The following is a 14,544-nucleotide window of genomic DNA, read 5'->3' on the forward strand; positions in this document are numbered from 1 at the left end:
AAGTAGTAGGCATGCAACAATATTGACAAAGGTAGTGTAACTTAATGTCCTGCATCATTTTATATACACACGACAGGCTAGTTAGCAATTGCAGTTATATTTTGAACAAAGTTCTCACACAATAATATTTCTAACTATTAAGAATTAATTAAACAAGTATTCCTGATTTCTAAATTGTGATGAGCTTTAACTCAGAAACAGTGCAGAAAGAAAAAATAACAATTTCTTTACAATCTCAAATTGTTTGTCATAAAATTTTTAAAAAGACCTCTAGGAATTTGGATCAATTCTAAAGGGTTGCATTATATTTTTCTTGTATAATAAAAAAGTCTGCTCCAGCCATTACCAAGAAGCAATATCCACAGAAGGAAGATAAGAGCAGATTTCCTGTGGCTGGCAAGCACAAGGTAGAGGTGTAAGCAGGAGGGGATCATCACACATGAATGAGCTACGAGAGCAAGTGGTAGATGTGGATACAATTGTTACAGTTAAATAGATACGTTTGGATAGGTACATGGATAAGAAAGGTTTGGAGGGATCTGGGCCAAACACAGGTATACAAGATTAGTTCAGGATAGGAAACCTGGTCAGCATGGATGTGTTGGGCTGAACGACCAGTTTCCATACTTTAAGACTCACAAACTTGATTGAGTTTTTTTGAAGAAGTAGCAAAGAGGATTAATGAGGGCAGACAATGGACATGATCTACATGGACTTCAGTAAAGCACTCAACAAGATTCCTCATGGTAGACTGGTTAGCAAAGTTGGATCACACAGAATATATGGAGAACTAGCTATTTGGATACAGAAGTTAGGCTTTAAGGTAGAAGACAGAGGGCGGTGGTGGAGGGTTGCTTTTCAGACTGGAACCTGTGACCAGCAGTATGCCACAAGGATTGGTGCTGGGTCCACTGCGTTTCTTCATTTATATAAATGATTTGGATGTGAGCATAGGAGGTATGGTTAGTAAGTTTGCAGATAACACCAAAATTGGAGGTCTAGAAGACAGCAAAGAAGGTTACCTCAGAGTACAGTGGGATCTTGATCAGATGGACCAATGGGCCTAGAAACGGCAGATGGCATGTAATTTAGATAAATATGGGGTGCTGCATTTTGGAAAAGCAACTTAGGGCAGGACTTATACACTTAATGGTAAGGTCCTGGGGAGTGTTGCTGAACAAAAACATCTTGGAGTGCAGGTTCACAGTTCTTTGAAAGTGGAGTCACAGGTAGATAGGATAGTGAAGAAGGCATTTGGTATGCTTGCCTTTATTGGTCAGTGCATTGAGTTCAGGAATTGGGAGGTAATGTTGCAACCATACTGGTTAGGCCACTTCTGGAATATTGTGTTCAATTCTGGTCTCCCTGATATAGGAAGGATGCTGTGAAAATTGAAAGGGTTTAGATAAAACTTACAAGGATGTTGTCAGGGTTGGATGGTTTGACCTACAAGGAGAGGCAGAATAGGTTGGTGCTGTTTTCCCCAGAGACTGAGGGGTGACCTTATAGAGATTTATAAAATCATGAGGGGCATGGATAGGATAAATAGACAAGGTCTTTTTCCTGGGGTTGGGGAGTCCAGAACTAGATAGCATAGGTTTACGGTGAGAGGGGAAAGATTTAAAAGGCTCCTAAGCGGCAGCTTTTTCACACAGATGGTTGTGCGTACATGGAATGAGCTGCCGGGGAAGTGGTGGAGTTGGTACAGTTACAACATTTAAAAGGCATCTGGATGGGTATATGAATAGAAAGGGTTTAATGGGATATGGGCCAAATGCTGGCAAATAGGTTTAGATTTATTTAAGGTATCTGGTCGGCATGAACGAGTTGGACCAAAGGGTCTGTTTCTGTGCTGTATATCTCTCAGACTCTATGACTACATAGATGCAGATACAAAAGGGTGTTGTAGCAGGACAGAGTAAGCAACTGAATCCTAACAGGTGTGAATACCTTAGACATGCCAAAGAACTGAGTGTTTGAATCAGAGGATCAGATTGCATATTGAGAAAGGTTATTTGTTTAGTTGAGAATGAATTCTGAAAGCTATGCTATCAGGTCCGATGTGACCTTAGTGAGAGTAGATGTGAGCCTTGCTGGTGATATCTGAAGGCATGACAGTCAACCTGGAACTCCATTAACAAACATGTGGATTTAGACCCCATATACCAACCGCTAAGAAACAAAACTGGAAATAATACTACCTACCTCAGCAAACCAGGGCACATAAATAGCAAACAGGACAGAACACCAATGCTTCACCAGAGGTGCACTGATGATATTACCTAGTATGGTGACAAAATGACTGCAAACAAATTTATCAGCTCAGCAACAAAGTCAACAATCTCATCCATAACCTGAGCTACAAATTTTCTCAAGGACTTTGACTATTAAAAGATAATTCAGATGGAAATGTAAATTTATCATTTACATGGTATTGCAAATGTAATTAAAGTAAATTTGCAAAAGTGAAATATTGTTTGAAGATCATTGAGTAAATTTAGTTGTTTTGGTTTATGGTTCCTGTATTGGGATTGCAACAAAATATTATCATTAATTCACTTCTTTATCTAATTTACAATCTTAAAATGGAAATATGATGAGGAATGTTTGAAAGTAGACTAACGTAAATTAAATTTATGCAATTGTTGGGAATGGAGCTGGTTTGAGTTGAATCAGTGAACAGTCAAGGATAGCACTCCCACCATCCCCTCAATAAGCTCACCCTCAAAATTTCCTGTGGTCCCATTTTGAGTTGTAATTGATACAAGCAACCTAGGATCAATCTGCATCTCTCATTCCTGCTGTTGTCCCATATCCATCCCATTGCTGCAAAAGTCCTTCTATTACATTTCTTCCTGATCTCTCTGTTGCAGTAGCCCAGCTCCACCACAGATGCTGCCAAAGTAGTCTCTCAAACATTGCTCATCTTCACTCTTTGCTTGCGTCCAGCACAACTCTGGCAAATCCCTTGCTAAGAAACATTTTTTTTTACAAAACAGAATGTGGACTTCACTTAAAGTCAATATTTGTTGTCCATTCCTTATTATTCCCTTGAACTGCTAGGCCACTTTGGAAGCCAGTTAGAAGTTATTTTGTGTATAAAATCATACTTGCAGATGAGGTAAAAAAAAAGCAACCTTCTGTCTCTAAAGGGGAATTTGTGAACTAGCTGCCTATTTTAAAATGAGTCACTGACAGTTTCATGGTCCCCTTGCTGAGATTAGATTTATTAATTGAATTTAAATCTCATCAAGTAGTATAGTAAGATTTGAACCTGTTTTTTGAATTGACTAAGGGCACAGTGAGCAGGCAGTACTTATTATTTTTGAAAAAGCAATTAAAAGACTTTGAAATTGTTATGAGGACCTAAGTTTTGAAGGATAATGGGAAATCTGTTTTATTTCAGGTTCTATGAACAGCTGAAGTTTTTAAGGTTACGCATTAGAGCATTTTTTTAACAAGGCAGATCTTAGAAACAGCATGGTTTCAGCTAATTTCTGACCTTGCTTGCTGGAAGTCCCTTTGTGAGTTTTATGACTATCATAAAGTTAGATAATGTTCAAACAAAGCTTTTGATGCAGTGCGAATTGACACCTAGCCTGTTGAAGAACGGAAGCTTCCCAGCTCAACGTCTCTTATTTCTGAGAGAAGCTCTATTTGTGCATCCAGTGTGATACCTGGAACATTGATCAAGGAGCTTTCAGGGAAAAAAGCATTGCAGGGAGTTTGTTCCAATATTTTGTGAACAACTACATATTCATAGATGCCAGGGACAACTTTACACATCTCGTACCCTGACCACATGTGCCAGAATGCCAGACTGAGAGCTACCTGAACATTCTACTCCTTCACCTTTTGCCTTGAGAACTATCAATTATTGGCCAACTATTAAGTGAATCTCAGCAGAGAAACTTTCTTGTGTGGATTTAGTTATTTATACTTTTTTATTTCAAATTTTCAAATGCTACTTCTTTGCCAAATAAATCGTGGTTAAACAATCAATCAATAATCTTGTTGTTTCTGAAAGATACCCTGGTTGATGGATTGTTGTAAAATTCTAACTATAATATTGATAAAATGTATAATTAGCACTATTGATATCTGGATAAACATTTAAATTTATGTTGTGAATAATGAAGACGGGGGACTAGAGGAAGGCAGTGGACTCCTGTCATCTTATTTCAAAGCCTGTTTAAAAACTTGCAGGTCATAGAGTCATATTAGATTACTTACAGATTAGATTAGATTACTTACAGTATGGAAACAGGCCCTTCAGCTCAACAAGTCCACACCGACCCTCCGAAGAGCAACCCACCCAAACCCCTACATTTACCCCTTCACCAACACTACAGGCAATTTAGCATGACCAATTCACCTAACCTGCACATCTTTGGATTGTGGGAGGAAACTGGAGCACCCAAAGGAAATCCATGCAGACGTGGGGAGAATGTGCAAACTCCACACAGACAGTTGCCTGAGGCAATATTGTAATACAACACAAAACAGATCCTTTGGTCCAACTTGTCCACACTGACCAGATATCCTAAATTGGTAGCCTCATTTGTCAGCATTTGGCCCATATCCCTCTAAACCCTTCCTATTTATGTACCTGTCCAAATGCCTTTTAATTGACGCAATGCCTCCTTCCTTTAGCAGCTCGTTCCATACAATCATGTCCCTCTGCATGAAAAGGTTGCTCCTCCGGTCCTTTTTAAAACTTTCCCATCTCACCTTACATCTATGTCTTCTAGTTTTGGACTCCCCCACCCTGGGGAAAGAAAAAACCTTGACTGTTCACTCTATCCCTCAGCATCTGATGCTCCAAGTACACAAGCCCTAGTCTATTCGACCTCTCCCTATAGATCAAATCCTGGCAACATCCTTATAAATCTTTTCTGAATCCTTTCAAGTTTAACAACATCGTTCCTATAGCAGGGAGATTGAAATTAAATGCAAATTCCAAAAGCAGCCTAATCAGTGTCCTGGACAGCCACAACATGACATCCCAACTCCAATGCAGTGATCAATGAAGGCAGGCATGCCAAATGCTTTCTTCACCACCCTGTCTACCTGCACCTCCACTTTCGATGAACTGTATACCTGCATCCCTAGGTCTTTTTGTTCAGACACAGTCCTCAGGGCCTTACCATTAACTGTATAAATCCTGTCCTAATTTGCCTTACCAAAATGTAACACCTTACATTTATGTAAAATAAACTCCATCTGCCACTCCTCTGCCCATTGGCCCATTTGATCAAGATGTCGTTGTACTCTGAGATATCTTTCTTCACTCTCCTCCAAGTAACCAACTTTGGTGACTTACAAACTATACCTTCTATATTTGCATCCAAATAATTTATATAATTGACAAAAAGCTGGTCACAGGCCTCCAGTCTGAAAAACAACCCTTTACCACCCTCTGTCTCCTACCTGCAAGCCAATTTTGTATCCAACTGGTTAGCTCCCCCTGGATTCCATGTGATGTAACCCTGCTAACTAGTTTATCAAGTAACACCATGTCCTTGAAAGTTGAGACATAAAGCTAGATCCACTGGTGTAAGTGCAGGAGATGGAAGATCTATTGATATTTCTTAAGAGACAAAGTTGGAAAGGAGAACAATGACTAAGATTTGTTGAACTGGAAGCTAGAGGAAGAAACCTATAGTAAGCCTCTCAGTAATCCAGTTCATCTTATCACAGATGGGATTCTAACAGTATTCAGCTTGAGTGCTGTGTGGAACCATAGTAGCTGACTATTGAAAGCCAAGATTGTTTGCTAATATTTTAAGCCAGTGTGCAGGATGATGGGGTTTCCCACGCTGCAGCTATGGTATCTCATCACGTGGTTTTTAAGAAAAAATGTCAGACCACTTAGTTAACAGCTGTTAGAAGAAGTACCATGAAAACTTGCACTTTCTCAAATATCTAGAAAATTGAAGAGATCAGTGATTTATTCAGAATGGTGACACATTTTTTGTGTTAGTCCAGGGAAAGTGAACAAACCTTAAAGATCTTGTAAAATGGAAAGTAGGTAGTAGAATAAATTTTAAAGCTACAATGTTACTCTTATTGTCCTTGATTTGATTAGGACTTTTATATACCACAAGTTTGATTTTTATTTCGAAATGTGGAATCTCATGTCAATGGTTCCATTAATTAAAAATAGGTGTTCAGGTTTCCTTTAAATATTAGCGGCCTGTAATGGGAACATAACACAAATTATTACAGTTTAATTAATTAAGGTCCAGACTTCATATTCAGCAAATATTTGTGTGTTTTGTTCAGAGTGAGGTCAGGAGCTTTACTCCATGTGACGATACTGAGTAATCAAAAACAAGAGAGTAAAGTACAGATTTTGGATTATTGCCTCATTCTCTTACTTACGTGGTTGGGGTGTATTCATGATGGTGAGGTGTTTGTGAATCCCAGCGCTGACATGTGACACCATCCACTGTTTGGGAAATTTTGCCACGATAATTCTCACCACTGCAGAACATGCACTCCTCTGTAATCAAAATGTCAATTAGCAGATGGCACTACTATTCTGCAGCCAAGGAGCAGTGTTATACAAGTGTGCAGCAAAATATTGAGAACCATTTATTTGTTTAATAATGAAATGCCATTACTGGTAAACAAAATCTCCAAATTCTACCTTGGGAGAGATCAGTCCAAAGTTCTTAGTAACCTTTCAACTACATAACATAGTGCCTTTCTGATTGTACTATAGAGTTGACTGATTTTCACTGAAATAAAGGTATGAATCAATAGAGATGCTTAAAGGGATATAGTCTTGTAGAAACATAGGAAAATGTGGGCCCTTTAGCCTCCGTGAGCCCCACATCAGACACCTAACACAATATGTTAATGTCAGTTTTTAATATCTCCATTAACCCAGGATCCACAGCTTGTTGGCAAACGAAAATTCCAAATGTCCGCCACCCTATTGTGTAACCTGACATTATTCCAAATTTAAAATTCTAATTTTAAAATGTTGTCCTCTTGTTTTGTTTAACTAACCCTAAAATTAAATTTAACCATAACTGTAAACAGAAGTCACTATTTTATAGGCATATCAAGATCAAGTGGCAGAGCCATGCATGTTGACATATACAAATGGATGATAGAAGAAGGTTTACAACTGATTTTTCATGAGGTAACGTCCATTTGAAAAATCCAGTTCTGACTTGCTGGTGTCAAGGACTGTCAAGCGTCACTCATGGGAAATGGCAAGCTGTCATTGTAGTTTAAATCTATTCCACATTGTTGCAAGTTAGTATTTAGGAGTATTGCACTTCTTCAATTCAAATTGATCAGAAATATTCCTCTCAATATTGAGCATCCTGGTGAAAAATGTGATCAGGTTACTTCCCTGCTTCCACCTGCCAGAGGAAGTGCTACAGTGTAGGAGACCAGCCTCTGACTTGCCTCCCTGCCAGCACCATTCCTGAGTAGGAACATGGGATCAATATCATTACATAGAGTCATATATAGTCATGCATCCTTGCATCTTAGAATTAAGGCAGACAGAATTAAAACATAGAGAGGAATCTGATTCCTATATATTTCCACCTCTATTCCAGTCATGTGGGATTCTTATAACCCTTGGATAAGGTGTCGGTTTTGAATCCACTTGCAGCAATCATATCCTTGCCTTCCCCATTGCCACATGCATCTGCTGTTTCCATGGAATTTAGCTCATTTGACAGGAGACATGGTTCATGGTATCTCAGAGAAGTTGTGTACTATCATGTAGCCTAGTCTGGGGTCAGTTAAGACAGTCAAGTTCAAAAGGTGATGACAATTCTACTTGTCATTATGTAATGATGCATGGTAGGTTAACTATGCTTTCAATCATTAATATGTTATAGAAATTTGCTTAGAAATGATAAGTTTAATAAACCTTTAAATAGACCACTATATAGAAAGTGTTTGGATACATTAAAGAACTTTATCCATTGGAAAATGTACTCTTCTACATTTAAGAGTTTTGTGATTATAATTCTGATGTGTCAATCTTCTGCTGTGATTTGATTTTTTTTCTTTGAGTGACAATTCAGTTCTTTGTTCAGCATTTTGAGGCAACAGTACAGGTGAGCACACAAAAAAAAACAGAAGTTGCTGGTGAAACTCGGCAGGTTTGGTAGCATCTGTGTGGCTGAAGTCAAAGTTGACAAGGTGTGTTGGAGTAGAAGTGAGCAGATAGGTGGCGATGGAGCCCAAAGAGAGAGATATGAAAGGAGTAGACAAATGAGGAGATGATTAATAGTAGACCAGGACTGAGGAGAAGCTGCACAAGTTATAATGAGAGTTGAGTCTTGGAGAGAATGGGTTGGCTGTGCTGAAAGCAACCCATGTCATGACAGGACCAGGTGTGGGGTGGTTAAAAAACATGAAAGGACAAAATATGGCTCTCAAGTTACTGAACCCAATTTTGACCTCTAGAGGCTGCAAGGTCCCCAAAAATGAGATGTTGTGTTCTTCAAGCTTGCACTGGGGATCACTGAAACACTGCAGCAGGCCTGCTGTGGAAATGTTGTCATGGGGACATAGTGATATGTTGAAGTGGTAGGCAACTGAAGACTTGGGGTCAGAGGCTATTCTGCAAAGTGTCGCCAATCTGTGTTTCATTTCCCCAATGTCAATGAGACCACATAGTGAACAGCCAATACAATACACTAGACTAACTGAAGTACAGATAAATCGCTGTTTCACCTGGACGGTATGTCTAGGGTCTTAGATAATGATGAAGGATGAGGTAAATGGGGACATGTTATACCTTTTACATAAGCAAAGGAAGGGGCAACGGGAGTGTGGGGAGGTGTTGGGAGTGGAGGAGGAGTAGACCAGGGTGTCTGAAAGGGAATAATCCTGTGGAAATCAAACAATGGAGGGAAGGGAATGTGTGTCTGGTCATGGCTGGAGTTCACCAAAATAGCAGCTTCTGATCCTTTGGATGCGGAGGCTGCTGTGTGATAAATGGGGACCCTATCATTGTTGTGCAAGGGAAGAGAAAGGGTGAGAACAGAAGTATGGGAGATGGGTCAAACACAATTAAAAAACCCTATCAACCACAGTTGTTGTAATCATCATTTGAGGAGTAAGGTAGACATTTCTATGGCCGCCCCCTATGGAAGGTGACATCACAACAGATGCAAATGAGACAGAGAAGCTTGGAGAACGGGGTGGAGTCCTGACAGGAAGCAAAGCACATGGTTGTACATTTGAGGTAACTGTGGCAGTCAGTGGGTTTGTCATGGATATCGGTAGCCAGCCCTTCCTCAGAAATGGAAACAGAGATGTCAAGGAAGGGATTAAGAAGTCAGAGATAGACCTGATAAAGGCAAGGGCAAAGTGGAAATTGGAAGCAAAATTGATTAATTTTTCCAATTTCGAATGAGGGAGGGTGGGGGCAGCACAACTGATATCACTGATGTACTGGAGAAAGTGTTGTGGGTGGGGGCCCTGAGTAGGACTGGAATAAAGAATACGTCATGTCACCTACAAAGAGACAGGCATAACTGGGTACAAGTAATCATCTGCTCTATTACTTGAAATCGGCTTAATGTGTTTGGTCTGGAGGCTTTGTTGACCAGGTTGTGTAATGAGACCCCATTATATAAACTTGGCTAGCTTCCATACCCTCATTAAATGATTCAGCCCAGCATAGAATGTTGAAATGTCTGTCAAGGGAATGGTGAGTTTGGCTTTGAGTTACAGTTTTATGAGTGATTATTTGAATTGAGCCCTATTGAAGACATTTTTGAATGGTTGGTTTTATATTGCTAATTTTCTAAGCAGCTAAGAAGATTAGGTTTTATTAATTGGAATTTGAACTGATGTTTATTTAATTAACAGATTTAATAGGATCTATGGTTTTGAAGAGGATTTTGAATGGCTTCTTAGAGTCATAAAATCATAGAGTAATACGACATGGAAATAGGCTTTTCAGTCCAAACTGGTCCATGCTGACCATGATGCCTACGCAGCTAGTTCCAATTGCCTGCATTTGTTTCATATCCCTCCAAACCCTTCCCATCCATGTACCCATCCAAATGTTTTTTAAACGTTGCTATTGTTCCTGCCTCAACAACGTTCTCTGGCAGCAAATTCCTTCTATGCACCACTCCCTGCATGAAGAAGTTGCCCCTCAGGTACTTCTTAAATCTTTCCCCGCTCACCTTATACCTATGCTTTCTCATTTTTAATTCTCCATCCCTGGGAATATGCATTCATCCTATCTATGCCCCTTATAATTTAAAACACCTCAATAAGTTCTCCCCTCATTCACCTACATTCCAAGGAATAAAGTCTTATCCTGGCCAACTTTTCTCTATAACTCAGGCCTAGTAGTCCTGGCAACATCCTCGTAAATCTTCTTTGCACTCTTTCTAGTTTAACCATGTCTTTCCCATTACAGGGTGACCAAAACTATGCATAATACTCCAAGTGCAGCCTCACCAACGACTTATACAACTGTAACATAGCATCCCAACTCCTCTACCCAATGTCTCGACTGATGAAGGCCAGCATGCTAAATGCCTTTTTCACCATCCTGTCTACCTGTGATACCGCTTTCAAAGAACTATGCATTTGTACTCCTAGGTCCCTCTGTTCCACAACACTCCTCAGGATATTACCGTTCAGTGTATGAGTCTTACCTTAGTTTGACTTTCTAAAGTGCAACACCTTACACTTGTCTGTATTGAATTGCATTTTCCAATCCTCAGCCCACTTCCCCATCTGATCAAGGTCCTTCTGTAATTTTTGATAACCTCCTTCACTATCAATGGTACCTTCTAATGTTGTATCTTCTGCAAACTTCCTAATCATGCCTTGTACATTCACATCCAGATCATTTATTTAAATAATGAACAACAAAGGTCACAGCACGACCCCTGTGAAACACCACTAGTCCCAGGCCTCCAGTCCAAGAAAAAGCCTTCAACCATCACCTTCTCCTTCCTAACATCAAGCTAATTTTGAATCCAATTAGCTAGCTCTCCTTGAGTTCCATGCGACCTAACCATTATGACTAGCCTGCTGTGAAAGACCATATCAAATGCCATACTAAAGTCCATATAAACAGCATCCACAGCCCTACCCTCATCTATCCTCTTGATTACCTCTGAAAAACTCGAAATGATTTGTCAGACATGACTTCCCACACATAAATCCATGTTGACTATCCTTAATCAGATCTTGACTATCCAAATGTTAGTTGATCCTATCCCTCAGTATCCTCTCCAACAACTTGCCTATCATTGATGTTAGGCTCACTGCCCTGTAGTTCCCTGCTTGTCTTTGCTTCATTTCTTAAATAATGGAACAACATTAGCCATCCTCTAGTATTCCAGAACTTCGCTAGTGGCTAAAGATGAAGCAGAAATCTCTGTAGGGCCTCTGCCATTTCTTTCCTACTGTTCCACAACATATGAGGATGGACTTGATCAGGCCTAGGTGATTTATCCACCTTATGTGCTTTAAGGCTGCAAACACCTCCTCTCTGGTAATATGTATGTGGTCCAAATCATCCTCACTTGTTTCCCTTATTTCCTTAGCATCCATGACTCTCTCCTCAGTAAACACTGAGGAGAAATATTCATTAAAATCTCCCCCATTAGACAGCCATGTTGATCTTTAAAGAGATCTATTCTCTCCCTAACCTCCTTTTTACTCTTAATAAAACTATAGAATCTCTCGGGCTTATCTTTAACCTTATCTGCCAGATCCATCTCTACCCTCTTTTTGCTCATGATTTTCCTCACACACATTTTATTGTCATCTAGGGATTCATTTGAGCCAATAGCTTAAACCCAATGTATGCCTTCTTCTTTTTCCTAACCAGAGCCTCAATAGCCCTTGACATACTGTCCCTAGGCTCTTGATATCAAACTTTTAAAAGCCTCACATTTGCCAGTCGTTCCTTTTTCTTCAAACAGATTTACCAAATTGATCCTGTCTATTGGCCCCACAATTGACCCTTCTCCAGTTTAGCACCTTAACCCATGGCCCTATCCTATCTTTATTCACAACTATGTTAAGACTTCTTTATGTTGACAGTTTCATGAGTATCTAACAGATTTCCCAGTAACATTATAGGGTCATTGATTCTGTCCAAAGTAAATATTAGGAGAGTAAGCATAGAATATTTGGATTATACAAGAGGGAAATGTGAAGCCAATGGGATAATAAGTGGTTATGGAGATTCAAAGGTATATGGAGGAGCTTGGGACTGAGGAGAGGAACTGAAAGTGCTGAATACACCTGGCCCCTACTAAGTTGTTCCAGTACAGTTACAATACTACTATCCACACAAAAATGTGAAAACTTTCCAATGATATGCTCTGTATGTAAAAAGCAGGACAAATCCAACTGCCCACTTACTACCCCATCAGTCCACTCTCAATCATCAGTAACATGATGAAAGCAGTCAATGGCAGTGGACATGGTGGTTCTTTCTAGCATTGTGAAAACAGCATGGGCAGGCGATGCCCAGGTGGAAACAAGATTGCAACATCAGGAAAACACTTGACTCTACAGTCCCACTTCTGAGATAAAAATCCTGGAATTCCCTCCCTATTGGCATTGTGGGTCAACCCCATAGCAGATGGACTGCAGTGGTTCAAGAAAGTAAGCTCACCACCACTTTCTCAAGGGGCAACTAAGGACAGGCAATAAATGTTGGCCAGCCATCAATGGCCACATCTCACAAATGAATAAATTTTAAAAATTCTACCATTTGCCAGATTTTACCATTTGCAATTCGCTGCCATCTGCAAACTTTGAAATGTTTCTTCAATTTTTGAATGGACAACTAATGCATGTAGAATATTAGTTCCAGCCTCCCACTAATCTGAGCATCCTCAACCCTATTCTTTGTCTTCTGTTGTGAAGCCAGTTTGGTATCTGTTGTTTCTTTTGTCATGGCTGAACATTCAGATATTAATTCAACTGTTATGCTCCACATGACAATACCTTTGCAATTTTCTATCTGACAGTATTCCCAGCGTTTATTCACATCTTGAGTGTAGCACCAGGGCCCTGAGCTATCATTGTCAGGATTTCTACAGTAGTTTTCTTTCAGGTCAGCATACGGGCTAGTCTCTGGGGTGTAACTGTTAAAAGAAGAAGTTTATTCATTATCAACAAAGTCACCTTAAGAAAAATAATTCAGTTGAAGACAATCTGTATTTGGCATGGAGAATTGGAGCAAAATTTGAACAAAAAACAAGAAATAACTTGAACATTTACATAGTAGCTTTCACTTACTCAATTTGTGTTAAAGTGCTTTAATCCAACGAGTAATTTTTGAATCGTAGTCATGACTCTAATAAGGAAAATATGATACCAATTTGCATACAGTTAGCTCCTGTAACAGCAATATAGTAAAAGCCCAGATAGCCTGCTTTAGCTTGTTCAAATAGTATAATTAGATCTTTTGCTTTGACATCTTCTATAACATGATGGTTGGGTTCTTGTGCAACCCTGTGTTATAAGAACATCACTCTTTAGAAACTGCTCTTTAAGTGTTGGTGATGCAAGCACTTTACAGCCAACACAAGTTTTAAAAGTTTGCCCTTCAGAAATAGTGTCCCCAATTCGTCAATCATGTTACAGCGAATTTGTGTTAACAAAATGCACATAAAAGCAAAATAACCTGTAGGTGAAATAGGGAAATAGAACCTTGATTTAAAATCTTTTAGGAAAGGTAGAACCTCTTAATGGTCGAATATTTCCTGAGGATCAACTGGGGTGATTGAATCCACTATCTTCTTAGTCAGAGGAAACAGTGCTACCACTGAAATAAAGCTGACTCTTCTCAATATTGGGGCATAAAATGTTCTTATAAAATTAATTAATTCCACTATATTCATATTGATTTGGAGGTGTTAACCTGTTGACATTGACAGCACCAAACACCCTCATTCTCTCACTCTGACATTATGCAGCATAATTCCACCCCATCAGCTTTAGATTTCTCACTACTTTGATAGTACTTCATCAAGTGTTTGGATTCATCAGTATTTCCAATTAGGAGTTGACTTTAGAGGATATGAAATTCAAACTCCCTGAAGTCAAAAATATAAAACAAAGTCTGATGGGCTGAAGTGACTTGCTATCAGACCCCTTGGCCCGGATTATGTCTACAGGTCATTTTTTTTATTGTCAGTGAAGTGGGGGCTGTTCTGAGTCCAGGACACCCCATAAACTTTGTTTTCTAAGTATCCTGTAGAATAGAAGCACAAAGTCCCATTTTCTAAACAGAATATGCATAAACAAGTCATTTGATTGGCAGTTTCGGAGAGCAATTAGATGTCATGGGAGAGTAAGGGAGATTAATGATTACAGGGTGGGGACAAAGCTGTGAATCTGAAACCTGGTGTAAAACTGAAATGTGGGGCAACTCTGAGTCATGGAGGTCTGGTGGTGGACAAGGGCAGGGAGCAGTATCTAATCTTTTGGAAAGTAGATGGTGACTAAGTGGGAGGATGGTAGTGGCAACTTTTGGAGAGATAGGTAGTAGGGAGTAAGCAGATAGAAATC

The 14,544-nt window shown here is 39.5% G+C and overlaps 1 protein-coding gene across 1 annotated transcript in view; it reads right to left on the bottom strand.

The window, feature by feature from the left end:
• LOC132819572 (plasminogen-like) overlaps window positions 1-14,544 on the bottom strand; it is an 82,601-nt gene that overhangs the window by 52,645 nt on the left and 15,412 nt on the right. Inside the window, 2 exon segments of the mRNA XM_060831141.1 lie at window positions 6,385-6,505; window positions 12,976-13,115. Coding sequence (XP_060687124.1) covers window positions 6,385-6,505; window positions 12,976-13,115 — 261 coding nt within the window.

The sequence above is a fragment of the Hemiscyllium ocellatum genome, chromosome 10 (assembly GCF_020745735.1).
Source record: "Hemiscyllium ocellatum isolate sHemOce1 chromosome 10, sHemOce1.pat.X.cur, whole genome shotgun sequence".
NCBI lineage: Eukaryota > Metazoa > Chordata > Chondrichthyes > Orectolobiformes > Hemiscylliidae > Hemiscyllium > Hemiscyllium ocellatum.